The following is a 13,646-nucleotide window of genomic DNA, read 5'->3' as shown; positions in this document are numbered from 1 at the left end:
TCACCTTTTTTGGGGTGTATTGGGAACGGAACAGCAGAATAAAAGATGTAATCCACGGTGCTTCCCACGCCAAACGGGAGGGTGGTCACTTCTGGCCGGTTCTCTGCAGGCAGGTAATGGTAATATGCGGAGGTCAGGTTAAGGTGGTGCTGGAGGAGAAGGGGGGGCCTGGAAGTAAAGAGACAGATTGTCGTGTCCAGTTCCTTAACATACATATACAGGGGATGTTATACTGCCTGCAAATATATCACAGTATGTCCTGCTCACATTGGGGGTTATTCTAGTTCATTCTTTCTGACAAAATCCTTCTTAGATGGACAAAACCATGTGCACTGCGGGTGGGGCAGATGTTACTTGTGCAGTGTTAATTAGATTTGGGTGGGGTTTTACTTCAAAGTGAGATCTATATTGCAGTGTAAAATAAAGCAGTCAGTATTTTCCCTGCACAGAAACAAAATAACTCACCCAAATCTAATTCTATCTGCACATGTTACATCTGCCCCCCTGCAGTGCACATGGTTTTGTCCATCTAAGAAGGATTTTGTCAGAAAGAATGAACTAGAATAAACCCCATTGCTTGCTGGATGGACGGACGGACGGAACAAAAGTACGGATTATTACCTGTTAGTACGATTTCCTCTACTCCTCCATGGCAGCCAACCTCTGGGTTCTCTCCCTATAGGTAGATATCTGGAAAGGAATAAAAAAAGACACCTCCCCTATATAAGGACTGCCCCTTCCTAGGCTCAGTGTATTTTAAATTATACAGCTTAAACATAACATACACATATAACTTTTTTTTTTTAAGTTGCTCATGGGCGGGAATAATGCTGCCATGGAGAAGTAGAGAAAATCGTACTAACAGGTAATAATCCGTACTTTCCTCTACCTCCCCATGGCAGCCAACCTCTGGGTAATACCCTAGCAGTTACCTCACTGGGCGGGTTTCAACTTAAGATTACTATTCAATACAATACGTCCATATAATAAACAAATAAATAGGACACCAAATGAAAAAAAGGATATGAGGTTCTCTTCACCTCCTCTTCCTTGTCATTAACTTTCTTCTCTTTTTTTTTTCTTATAGCGCCACTGCGCTAAGAATCTTCCTCCCAAACTTTGCATCACTTGATGACCCTACATCTACTCTGTAGTGTTTGGTGAAGGTGTGTGCTGAAGCCCAACATGCCGCTTTGCACAGTTCTTCCATTGAGGCCGCGCCCCTTTCTGCCCACGACGCCGCTACTGCCCTTGTAGAGTGCGCCTTGATGCCTTCAGGTGGATCTATCTCTTTAATCCTGTATGCCTCTGCTATGCATGACTTGATCCACCTGGCTATAGTTGTCTTGGTGGCTCCCAAGCCCTTGTTTTTTCCTTCTGATATTACAAAAAGTCTCTTAGTCTTCCTCCATGATTCCACCCTCTTCAGGTAGATCAGTATAGCCCGTTTGACATCCAATTTATGCAACCTATCCTCCTTTTCGTTCGCCGGCTTGTCGCAAAAGGTGGGTAGCACTATCTCCTGATTCACGTGGAATCGCGACACTACCTTTGGCAAGAAGTTAGGGTTCGTCCTTAAGACCACTTTGTCGTTGAACACATTCAGAAACGGCTCTTCAGCCCAAAGAGCCTGCAACTCTGACACCCGCCTTGCGGATGTTATTGCCACCAAGAATGCCACTTTCAGCGATAACATTCTGGTGGACACTTGCTCCAATGGCTCAAACGGTTCTTCTGTCAGGACATTCAACACCATGTTCAAGTCCCATGGCGCCATGGGTCTGTGAAATGAAGGCCTTATTCTCTTCGAGGCTTGTAGAAACCTCTGGACATACTTGTTATCTGCCAGTCTGATGTCCATCATAGCTCCTAAAGCCGCCACTTGCACCTTTAAAGAGCTTACTGAAAGGTTTCTTTCTAACCCTCTCTGCAGAAAGTCCAGCACCAAAGTGACCAGCTTATGGTCTTTACCTTCCCTTCTGCAGAGCTCTGTATATGCCTTCCATATCCGGTAATACGTTTTAGACGTAGAGTGTTTTCTAGCCTTCAGCAGGGTATCCACGACCTTTCTGGAAAACCCCTTTGCTACCAAGTTTCTTGTCTCAGCAGCCACGCCGTCAGATTCCAGTGGTCGGGCTGCCTCTGTACGTGGGGCCCCTGCCGTATAAGGTCTTCTATGTCCGGTAGTTCCCAGGGAGCATCCACCGCCATCCTGACCACCTTGGCAAACCAGGCTCGCCTCGGCCAGTAGGGCAGGATTGCTATGACAGTCATCCGTTTCTGTTGGATTTTGTTCAACAGTCTCGGTATCACTGGAAATGGGGGAAAGACGTATGCCAGGCCCGTTCCCCAACTGGCGGTTAGGGCGTCCGCCTGCCATGCCCCTTGTTCCCAGTGCCTTGATATAAATTTTTTGGCCTTTGCGTTGTACTTGGTGGCCATTAGGTCCACCTGCGGGACTCCCCAGTGGCTTGTCAGCATGTCGAATATTTGTGGGGACAATTCCCACTCTCCTGGTCTTATTGCCCACCTGCTTAGGGCATCTGCTCACTGGTTTTCCTTCCCTGCGATGAACACTGCTGACAGGCTTTGTACATGTCCTTCTGCCCACTGGAGTATGTTTGCCGTCTCCTTCATCAGTTCTCGGCTCCTTGTACCGCCTTGGCGGTTCACATACGCCACTACAGCTCTGTTGTCTGATCTGATTACAACTTCCTTTTGCCACAGTTGTACCTGAAATGCCTGGCATGCCATAAGCACTGCCCTCTTCTCTCTTACATTTGAGTGTGCCCTTGACTCGGCTTGTCTCCATTGACCTTGTGCTGTTCATTTGCCGCACACAGCTCCCCATCCCGACTGACTGGCGTCAGTGGTGACTAGTATCTGCTCCCTTTTTGCGAATGATCTTCCTTGTCTCAACCTGTTTGTGTCCATCCACCACCTTAGGTCTTCTTTCGCTTGCTTTGACAAGGAGATCCTCTGCATGGGATTCTTCCCGTCGCCATCCCATTGGGATAGAAAGCACCCTTGTAGTTTTCTTGTATGACATTGGGCCCATCTGATAGTGTCTAGCGCTGCCGACATGAGGCCTAAAACTTTTAGGCAGTCTCCTGCGCACACTAGCCTTTTTCTCAGAAGCTTGATTACTTCTGACCTTAATTTCTCCTGCCTTTCTGGTGTCAATCTGACCCTCATGGCTTCTGTATCTATCACCACACCCAGATACTTTGCGGCTCTTGTTGGTTCCAAGTGACTTTTTTCCTTGTTTATAAGCCACCCGTGGTGCTTTAGATACTTCATCACCTTCTCTGTATGATCTCTCGCCATTCCTTCTGTCTTTGCCATAATCAGTAGGTCGTCTAAATATGGCCATATTGTCACCCCCTCTTTTCTCAAGTTTGCTATGAGCACAACCAGAACCTTTGTGAAGGTTCTTGGGGATGTGGATAGGCCGAACGGCAGAGCCGTAAATTGGTAAGTAATTCCTTTGATTTTGAACCTTTAGGTATCTTTGGTGCTGTTGACATATGGGAATATGTAAGTAAGCGTCTTTTAAGTCTATTGTTGTCAGAAAAGACCCCTGTTTGATGTCTGGGAGGATAGATCTTATCGACTCCATTTTGAAGTTTTGTGTCTTGACATATGTATTGAGTCTTCTCAAATCTAGAATGGTCCTGAAACCCCCTGTCGCCTTTTTTACTACGAAAAATCTGGAGTGCCAGCCTTGGGCTTCTTGATCCTTGGGTACTATGACTACTACACCCTGAGAGATCATAGTCTGCAAGCTGCTCATTAGCGCCTCCTTTTCTTTCGGGCACCTTGGCACAGGGGATTCCTCCATCCAGTTTCCGGGTGTCATAATGAATTCTATTTTGTACCCGGTGGAGACCACTTCTTGGACCCACCGGTCCTCTGTAGATCGGAGCCAGGCCTGTTTGTATTCTAACAGCCTGCCCCCGACCCTGTCCCTGGCGTCATTGAGATGACTGCCTGAACGAGAACCTTCCTTCCTTGTTTCTTTGACCTCGAAAGGAACTCCGATTTCCAAACCACGGCCGCCTATAGTTCCTTCCTGGCCTGTAAGTTCTCGCCTCTCTGAATTCTGATTGCTGGAACCTCTGAGACTTATTGAAGGGTTTCTTTGCACCCCTGTCCTGTGGTAGCCACACTGATTTTCCTCCTGACACCTTAGTGATGATGTCATCAAGCTTTTTCCAGAATAAATACTCTCCCTGAAATGGTAGGGATACGAGCTTATTCTTTGATTGGGCATCGGCTGCCCACGGTTTCAGCCACAGAGCCCTTCTCACTACTGCTGCGTTGGCATTGACTCTTGCTGCCAGCCTGACTGCATCTAGTGAGGCATCGCACACAAATTCTATGGCCACCTGCATATTCTGTACAATCTTCAGCAGGTCTGCCCTTTTAATGCCGTCGATCATATCTGACTCTAGGTCCTGACACCACGACCTGAGCACTCTAGAAGTAATTGCGATCGCTGATGACGCTTTGATCGCCGCTCCTGATGTGACATGTTGCTTACGCAACCCCATCTCCATTTTACGCTCCATGGAGTCCTTAAATATATTGGCGTCCTCCAATGGAAGCGTCGTCTTCCTAGATATGCGTGCGATAGCCGCGTCTACCTTCGGCGGTTCCTCCAACGTCTTAACTTCCTGAGGCTCAAAAGGGTACATTTTATTAACCCTTAGTGGTACCGCCACCTTTTTATCCGGGTGTGCCCACTCGTCCTCTACTACTTCTTTGAGTGTCAAAGACAGCGGGAATGTCTTAGACTTTTTCTTTTTGTCTCTGAAAAGCAGATCTTGTAACTTGCCTTCCTCTTGTGCCACGTCTATATTAAGAGACTTGTTCACCAGCGTAAACAGATTATCCAGCAAGTCCGGATTAAATTCTAATTCTGCTTTTTCCTGCATCACTTCTCCTTCCTCAACTTGCTCCTCTATAGCAGGAGCAGGGCCTTCCTCTGAGTCCTCTGAGTTGGCAGAGTCAACCTCCCTAGGCCTTTTAGCTGACATCTTTGCCAGATCCTCCTTTGTCACGAAGGTATCTGCCAACGCTGTTCTAAGTTTTGCAACCAACTCTGTCATTTGTGAAGGTGCCAGTATCTGAGAACCTTTGCAATTATCACACAGACAGACCCTGCACATTTGTCAGGAAGCGTTTTGTCACAGAGTGTGCATTTGGCCAGATGCATTTTTTTATGCTTGGCTTTTCCTTCTGCCTTTTCCTTGCTTGCTTCGGACCTGCCGAAGTACACACATAATGAATGCCTGACTATACTACAACAACATTCCATGAAAAAAAATAAAAAAAAAAAAAATAAACAACTAACTGCCTTTCCTGCTTACCCTGACTTTGCAGGCTGCTTTCTTTCATCCTCCATAGTATAGAGTGCCTGAAAGTATCTGTACAAGGATACAAATTCAGTAAGCATAGATATGCAGGCATACACACAGCCCTGGCCAAGCCTAGGGTCTTACCTTCACTCTGAAAATAGCCTCCTGCAGCTGCCCTCTGGAGAAGCAGTGGCAATATAATCTTATTCCCCCGGGTTCTTGGCTCCTATTGCCGGCGTTTGAAACAAACAATGGCGCCGTCCTGCGTCTGTGTGGCGCTTAAATGGCGCTTGGCTATGACGCGAATCGCGTCCAGTACCCACACAGGGGTTATTCCCCCGTCATGCCGCGCGCCACGCGCTCCAGCGGCGTCGCGCCCTCTGGTGACGCGCGCGGCGTCACCCAGCATGAGCGGTGCTTCCGTCCTGGCGGCGCCACCTATGATGCTCCCAACATCCTGTGACGGACTCACCGCTTACAGCCGCCCGGCCATCCGACATCAAGGTCCATGCCTCAAACAGGAAACCATCTCCTGCGGCTCCTGAACCCGGGGTAAGCGACCTAACTGCACCTGGCAGCAGGACGCTGTATTGTCATCTCCCAACCACGCCAGATGGCGGGAGAAGTTTATCCTTATTAAGTCACAGCCTAGACCCCAACTGCACTAGGCAGAGGAGAAGGCAGCAGCCAACCTCAGGGTAAGCACTCTCTCTACCTGGAAAGGAAAAAAAAGACACTGAGCCTAGGAAGGGGCAGTCCTTATATAGGGGAGGTGTCTTTTTTATTCCTTTCCAGATATCTACCTATAGGGAGAGAACCCAGAGGTTTACTGCCATGGGGAGGTAGACATACTACAGATGTCCAAATCCATCCAGAACTTACGCATCTTACTGCAGGAACAGACGTTGGATATGACGGAGAAATAAGATATTAATCAGGGTATTTAGACCTGATTGCTGCTCTGCTAATTTGCAGAGCCCTGCGATCAGGTATACGCCGTAACGCCAGAGTGATATCCCACCCAGTGCAACACTGCAACATGCTTAGCATGGTTTGCAGAAATTAACAGGATCAGCGATTGGCTGCAAATCCATCGAATGATTCCTCAGTCTGTGCGTAGCCCAGGACTTACTCAGCGGCTGCAAAAGAATCAGGCTGATCGGGACCGGAGCTGGCCTCACACGACTTCCACTATAACACCTGGAGCAAGTTTGCGTTTTCCCTGACACTCCCAGGAAACAGCTAAATTACCACCCCACCGCTCACCTTTGCATGCCCAGATCCTCTCGTACTCCTCTACTGCTCCAGGTTCTGCCACTGATAGTCTCCCATTGCTGCTGTCCATGGTACCGGTGCCACTTGCCAGGCCACTGTACTTGGGGACTGTGGGAGGAGACAGAGTGGGTCACCCTGACAGAACACTGGATACAGTGACAGTCGCCCATCGTCCACACAGAACCAATGATTAGAACAACACAATTGTTTGTGCCCAGTGTTACACACATCAGTACATCCAATGTTATCTTTCAGTGTCCCCTCCCTATGTCACAGGTGGGGGCAGGGGGTGATAACAGGGAATAAGTGCATCACTAATGGGTGGGACCAGCAAACAGGGGCGAGTGCTCTTCCCTGTATTCAGCTCCTTAGATGGTAAATGGCAATAAAGCATTCTCAACCCAAATTGCAGGCATCTAATGTCATACTGCAATAAATTATATCCCAATAGGTAGGTCAGCGCCCTTAAGATCCCGGAAGCGTTGCCTCTGCCTTCAGGAATCCGCCTGGATATAGGCTTGCCGGCAGCAGATCCATGGAACAGACAGAATACGTTTTATAGATGAAGGTAACTTACCCCATCTCCTCCCCCTCTGGCTGATTATCGGTCACTCCGGTGATCAGAACAAGATGTGCAGGGCGATGTAACGCACAGTCGCAGTATCGAAGCTGCAGGAGGTCTTCCCGGGTGTACGCGTGTCTGGCTGCAAGCAAAAACTCAAACCGTAAGACCTACTAAGGATTAAGGGGAACTCCATCCCCTGGATATTCTATGCTGAGTATTCTTACCCTTATAGAAGAAAAATCAAATGGAAATTGAACATATTCGAGTTTGATCCCGATGCTCGGCCTGGCAGCATCGAAATTTAATAGAAAAATAGACTGTGCAGGCAAGACTATATAGTCCAAATTGAGGGGTAGATTTATTAAGCTCGGTGAAGTGATAAACTGTCTGGTTTTTATCACCAGCCAATCAGCTCCTACCTGTGAAGTTACAGGCTTCGTTTGAAAAATGACAGGTAGGAGTTGATTGGTCGGTGATAAAAACCAGACATTTTAGGGGAAATTTACTAAAGGAAATTTGTAAAAAAAATAGCTGTATTGGTATCCAGAAATACACTTATTTTTTACATTTACTATCCCGAAAATACGGCAATTCGTATTCTATTGATGTGCGAATACGAATTGCCGTATTTTCGGGATAGTAAATGTCAAAAATATGTGTTATTCTGGATACAAATACACCTATTTTTTACAAATTTCCTTTAGTAAATTTCCCCCTTTATCACTTCACCGAGCTTAATAAATCTACCCCTGAATGTGTTTGCCTTATTTCTTATATAGCGCAGCATATCCCATTGCAATTTAACCAGGGATATCACACTAGGGATGACCATCGATGATTCAAAATCATTGATGGTGGTTTATGGCCTATGTCGAATACTTTTGCCATCAATGGGGGGAGAACCAGATAGTTTCCCTCTATCAATGGCACAGCAAAAATTATGCTTTTTTTTTTTTTTTTAAGTACTGGGACATGGAGTGTAGGTCCGCCACCCAACACCTGACCTTGCCCCCATGTTTTGATTGGCCCACAGGCCAATCAGTCAAACAAAATGGATGACCATCGGTAGGAAAAAAATATCTATGGTCATCCATTGCATAGTTTAGCACTATCGATGGCCAGTTGCACTATTGCCATCAATGGCAATGATGGCTATCTCTACATCACACATGAATCTGCCCGGAGTACAATGCTATGTGAACGCACTGGGTCACCTCACCTGCGGTCCTTGGTGCCTTCTGTGTAACATATTGGCAGTGGTTATTGATCCCTAGTATATCTGGCCACAGAGGAGAAGGCAGAGGCCGCGGATATGGTGGATATAGTGTAGTAGAGAATGGATCCTGTACTGAGAGCTTCTGTCCTGAGACCTGTTGGGTACGTGCCACATCAGATAAATGGTTCCGAACAGTAATCCCCCCCCCCCCCCCGCCCTGCCCCATGCCCCCCTGTCCTCTGCCCACCTCCCCTGCTAGCAGTCCGCTGCAGTCCAGGTCACCATTGTACAGCAGCTGGTAGAGTGGAGAGTTGGGCGTTGCATTCAGGTCTCCACAAAGGATGATTGGGCAACGAGAGCCCTTAGTAGAAGAAGACAACTTATCCACCTCTGCCAGTAGAAGTGCCAGTTGTGCCAGCTTAACGTCTCCTCTTTTAGGATTGTAGCACAGGTGGGTATTTACCACACACAGAGGAGGAGGTGGGCTCCCACCTTGTACGTCCTCAGTGAGTCTTGGCTGCAGTAGTAGTATGAGCCCCACATTGTCACGGTTTAACACTTCAATCCCAGGTCGGAAATACTCCACCTGGCTCTCCGAGAGCAGCGTGAAATAGTGGGCTTTGAAACTGGTGCAGCACCCGTCCGTTCTCCCACCAGTCCGCCGCTTGTAGTGGGAGCAGTACCCTAAGGACACAGAGGAGATACAGTCGGTTGGTCATTCCAAAAGAAGGTCGACACCGTTGGGTCGACATACTGCAAGGTCTACAGGTGTCTAGGTCGACACAAGCATTAGGTTGACATGGTCTAGGTCAACAGTCAAAAGGTCGACATGGGGGTTTTCACTGTTTTTTGAGCCGACAGGCGGTATTTCATGCCCTGCCATCCACTAGGGCGTGGTGGGAGAATAAAATAGTGTGCCAAGCGTAGTGAAGCACCGTGCCCGAAGCATGGTGAGCGCAGCGAGCCATGCAAGAGGACACGTTGCACTTTAACCTGTGTCTATGTCGACATTCGGGTCAAAAACAGTGAAAAACTAGTGTTCATTCTAGCACCCGCTTGGGGTGTCGCTGTCCGCTGTATTTCTAGCACAGGTCTGGTTTGCATATCAGTGCTGATATACAGACCACACAGTGCTTGAAGCACTACATCAGACAGCGACACCCTAGGCAGGGAAGAGGAACTGAATGGGTTTTCAAAGATGGCGAGTGCTAGAATGAACACTAAACAAAAAAAAAACATGTCGACCTTTTGACTGTCGACATAGACCACGTCAACCTAACGCTTGTGTCAACCTAAGCACCTGTCAACCTTGTCCCATGTCGACCTAGACACCTGTCGACCTTGCAGTATTTCAACCTAATGACTGTCAACCATCTTTAGGTCGACCCAATGATCCCCTTTCGAGACAGAGAATGGTATTAACTATTTCTCATAAGCCTTCACTTCTGACTGCCACCAACATTACCCATGGGGAGATTTACCAAATGTGGAGAGGGTCGGCTGCACGTAGTCCCTGAAATGGTCTTCTTGTACCTCCTGAAGACAGAGAATCTGAGGAAGAAACGGCACATGTCCCGTACAGAGATTAGATGGAGTCACTTGTACATGCATACGAGGAGAGGTCATCTAAAAAGCAACATGCGGTGAGGAGGGAGGTGGGAAATGGGGGAAATTAGGCAATGCTAGCTAGAGGTACAAAAACAAAAATTACACTCTCCAAAAATCTCTTATGGATCGATCATTCCATTACTTGGCTGTGGGCCCATCGACCACCATCTTCAATCCCAAAGTCTCCTCTCCCATATGCGTACCTTGTCTGCATTTAAGCATCCCGATAACCTTTTGATCTCCTGTTGCTATGGATGGATGTGGATGAAAAATGGACAGGGCCTGCATGCTTTGTCCTTATTTTTTTCTTTTTGGAAAATTGTTTTGTGAATGGCAGATATAGAACATTTACTCTTATACGATTACACTATGGGGTGACATGAAAATGCCAGCTCCTCCACAGTGACAGGAGCCATATGCTGCATTGTAACATTACGTGCAGCACCAGGCTCTTGTCACTGAGGGGGAGCCAGCACCGCAAATTGACTGGTCTCTGGGGCCAGGCCACATCTCCAGGACCCCTGCAATGATTCAAGCGGCGAGGAAAGGGCCCCTACCAGCAAGGACATGCCCTTGTTTGCCAGCAAGTGAAGAACAGTCCCTCCCACACTGGGTATCACCTGAGGTAGTGATGCCACTGCCTGAAACCAATACTCCAGGTAGCTCACCTCAGCCTCCCAGTACTGCAGCTCTCTGAGGATTCTGGGCCAGCGGAATTCCCAGCGCAGGATATCAGGGGAGCAGTGCCAGTAGAGATGCATGTTCTGCTCCAGCAGGTCCTGTGATAAGATGTTGTAGGACAGGACGGTGAAATCAAAGTGTTGGTTGCTGGGGAGATCTACTTCATGCAGTTCCTGCCAGTCCCTCCACATGATCACTGAATGCACCAATAATACAAATCGGCCACTATTCTGCATACTTAAGTCACATACTGTATGTAAAGACACGTGTGTTTATGTAATTCAGCCATGTCCAAACTATGGCCCTCCAGCTGCTGTGAAACTAAAGTACCATCATGCCTTGCTACAGTTTTGCTATTAGGGAATGCTAAAACTATAGCAAGGCATGCTGGGATGTGTAGATACACAACAGCTGGAGGGCTGCAGTTTGGACATGCTTGATGTAATGGGTGCACTCACCATTGTATAGCAGGGAGCTCTGAGCAACCAGATCAGACTTTGGCAGTTCAGCTCTTTCACTCGCCTTAATATCCAAGATGGTGTTCTGCTTCGCGCCAGGCTTCTCCATGCCACCAGGTATTGCCTCTTTGCGCCCATTTATCGATGCTGACCCAGTGAGTTCCATGGCTAACTGACCCTTTGCAATTTCCAATCTGTGATATCTCTTCATACCCAGGATGAATGGCGCGGGCTGGTTCGCTGCGCGGGCAGCCTGGGGGGGGGGGCAAAGGGCAAGAGTGGCTCAATGCATGAACTCTGTTCTACAAGATCACCGCCATCTCTTAATAGCAGCTTTCCACAAGCTCCATTATTACAGTCCAGGTTTTAAGGATAACCATGCTTTAGTGAAGCAGCTGGTTATTATGGTGAGTATCCTTAAAACCTGGACTGTAATGACGAGCTTGGGAAACTCAGTCCTAGGATTATTTCTCTTCCAAGGAAGTAATAACAGTATAAGAGAACCCCACACGGAACAATAAGTACATTGGGATTCCATCTGTTATTAGCTAAAGGATAACGGGAATTCAGTAACGTTGTAAAGCAAAACAAAAGAACGGAGAGAACTTTGGCCTAGTTTATTTGCAAGTCTTGGGGTGACAGGAGATTGCTCCCCAATTAATATAACAACTCCTGTTACACCATTGCCTGTACCTCGTTGTTACTGAATGGCCTTCACGGTGCTAAGAATCTAAATGAGAATGGAGACACCGTAGGCCAGCAGCACCCGCTCAGCCCTGCAGCACAGCACCCTAAATCCCTGCAGCACCTTCTCAGCACCCCAAATCCCTGCATTACCCTCTCAGCCCAGCACACCAAATCTCTGCAGCACCCTCGCAGCTCAGCTCACCAAATCCTTGCAGCAACGTCTCAGCTCACCAAATCCCTGCAGCACCCTCTCAGCTCAGCACACCAAATCCCTGCAGCACCCTCTCAGTCCAGCACCCCAAATCCCTCCAGCACCCTCTCAGACTAGCACCCCAAATCCCTACAGCACCTTCTCAGCACCCCAAATCCTTCCAGCACCCCACACCACTCTCACAGCCCAGCACACCAAATCCTTGCAGCACCCTCTCAGTCCAGCACACCAAATCCCTGCAGCACCCTCTCAGTCCAGCACACCAAATCCCTGCAGCACCCTCTCAGCTCAGCAGCACCCTCTCAGCCCAGCACTCATAATGCCCACAGCATCTGCCTGTTGGGACAATTGACTGTGATGAGATACCTGGAGAAGAACATCTAAACCCACAGAGTCACCTAAGTATATAGAGGAATTATCCTTAAATGGTTCAGTATAGTCCATCCATACCGATCTCCGGGTATATACCTGCAAAGAGACTATTTTAATGTGGAATTTTTTATATATTTGTTTTTTATATTTTTGTGTTTTTTTTATTGGAGTACAGAAATCGTTATTGTGAACTTAATAAAATTTGGATATACCTTTTAAGAAAGAGAGACTTCTGTGATTTATGTCTGGATATTTTGGAGTTAAAGGAGGGTTATATTAGAGACATTTGTAACATCTAGTTCACTCTACAATCCAAAAAATCTAGTGCTGTAGGAAGTCCACAAAAATCCTTGTTGGTAATTTATTGTTATTTGTACAAATTACTTGTGGAGCATAGATAACAAAATTGCACTGTGTGTATCGGTCACCTATGCCTATATATAGGAGGAATGGCAGAACAATTAATTGATGAGGTGGTCTAACCATGAACACAAATAATACAACACCGGAGTCACACACACCACCACGCTAATTACCCCTTTACAAATAACCTTCAGGTCATAGTAATTAACCCGTGCACCATCACACATTACCAAACCCATGCTTCTCCACACGTTACCCTACAATATTAAACCCATCACTACCTGGCAGCCATTGCAGTATCCCTGTTCTTAGCATACAAACCCTGAGCTCTTAAGGTGGGTGCACAGTAGTCGGTATGTAACCAGCTCGATATCATCGACAACAGGACCTGGCATTAGAATGTACGTACATACTTGCCCGTGCTGTGCCCCTACGATAGCAATATACCCCAAATATCACATCACATTGTCGATTGTGTACTCCAGCTTCAATTGTACAAGTGACAGGTTTAAAAGTGTGATCAGAGAGGCAAAGCCAGATAATTACCCCATCAGTCACCAAGAACTAGATTACAGGTATAACACTATATTGTTCGGACACATTATACTTCTTAATAACATTGTCTTATGATGTTGGTTCTAATTTCCCCAGTTACCTGCAGCACTTACCCTGTGTTGCCATGGTAGGTGCTAGATTAAGTTCTGAGGTCAAAATTAACTCCCTTGACTGGGTGGGGTTGGGCTGCAGCTGATGGAAGTCTGCCTGACACTGCCCCATGCTATCGGAGGCTACTACTGCAGAGAATCCCCCAAACAGCTCACATTGCCCAGGTAACCTGACAGATGCACAG

The 13,646-nt window shown here is 47.3% G+C and overlaps 1 protein-coding gene across 2 annotated transcripts in view; it reads right to left on the bottom strand.

The window, feature by feature from the left end:
- The window catches only part of ANGEL1 (angel homolog 1), a 105,372-nt gene that overhangs the window by 1,583 nt on the left and 90,143 nt on the right, over nucleotides 1–13,646 (bottom strand). The window contains exons 4-11 of one of the 2 annotated variants that reach the window (XM_083166810.1): nucleotides 11,164–11,416; nucleotides 10,693–10,901; nucleotides 9,898–9,967; nucleotides 8,664–9,100; nucleotides 8,420–8,570; nucleotides 7,213–7,339; nucleotides 6,627–6,743; nucleotides 5–168 (exon numbers count right to left, since the gene is read on the bottom strand). In XM_083166810.1, coding sequence (XP_083022936.1) covers nucleotides 5–168; nucleotides 6,627–6,743; nucleotides 7,213–7,339; nucleotides 8,420–8,570; nucleotides 8,664–9,100; nucleotides 9,898–9,967; nucleotides 10,693–10,901; nucleotides 11,164–11,374 — 1,486 coding nt within the window. In that variant the 5' untranslated portion in view covers nucleotides 11,375–11,416. The remainder of the gene's footprint in view (nucleotides 1–4; nucleotides 169–6,626; nucleotides 6,744–7,212; nucleotides 7,340–8,419; nucleotides 8,571–8,663; nucleotides 9,101–9,897; nucleotides 9,968–10,692; nucleotides 10,902–11,163; nucleotides 11,417–13,646) is intronic. The other variant, XM_083166811.1, reaches the window with a different exon arrangement.

The sequence above is a fragment of the Crinia signifera genome, chromosome 12 (assembly GCF_055691185.1).
Source record: "Crinia signifera chromosome 12, ASM5569118v1, whole genome shotgun sequence".
In the NCBI taxonomy this organism is placed as follows: domain Eukaryota; kingdom Metazoa; phylum Chordata; class Amphibia; order Anura; family Myobatrachidae; genus Crinia; species Crinia signifera.
Note: the sequence above shows the minus strand (reverse complement) of the source record. Positions and strands in the feature narration are given on the sequence as shown.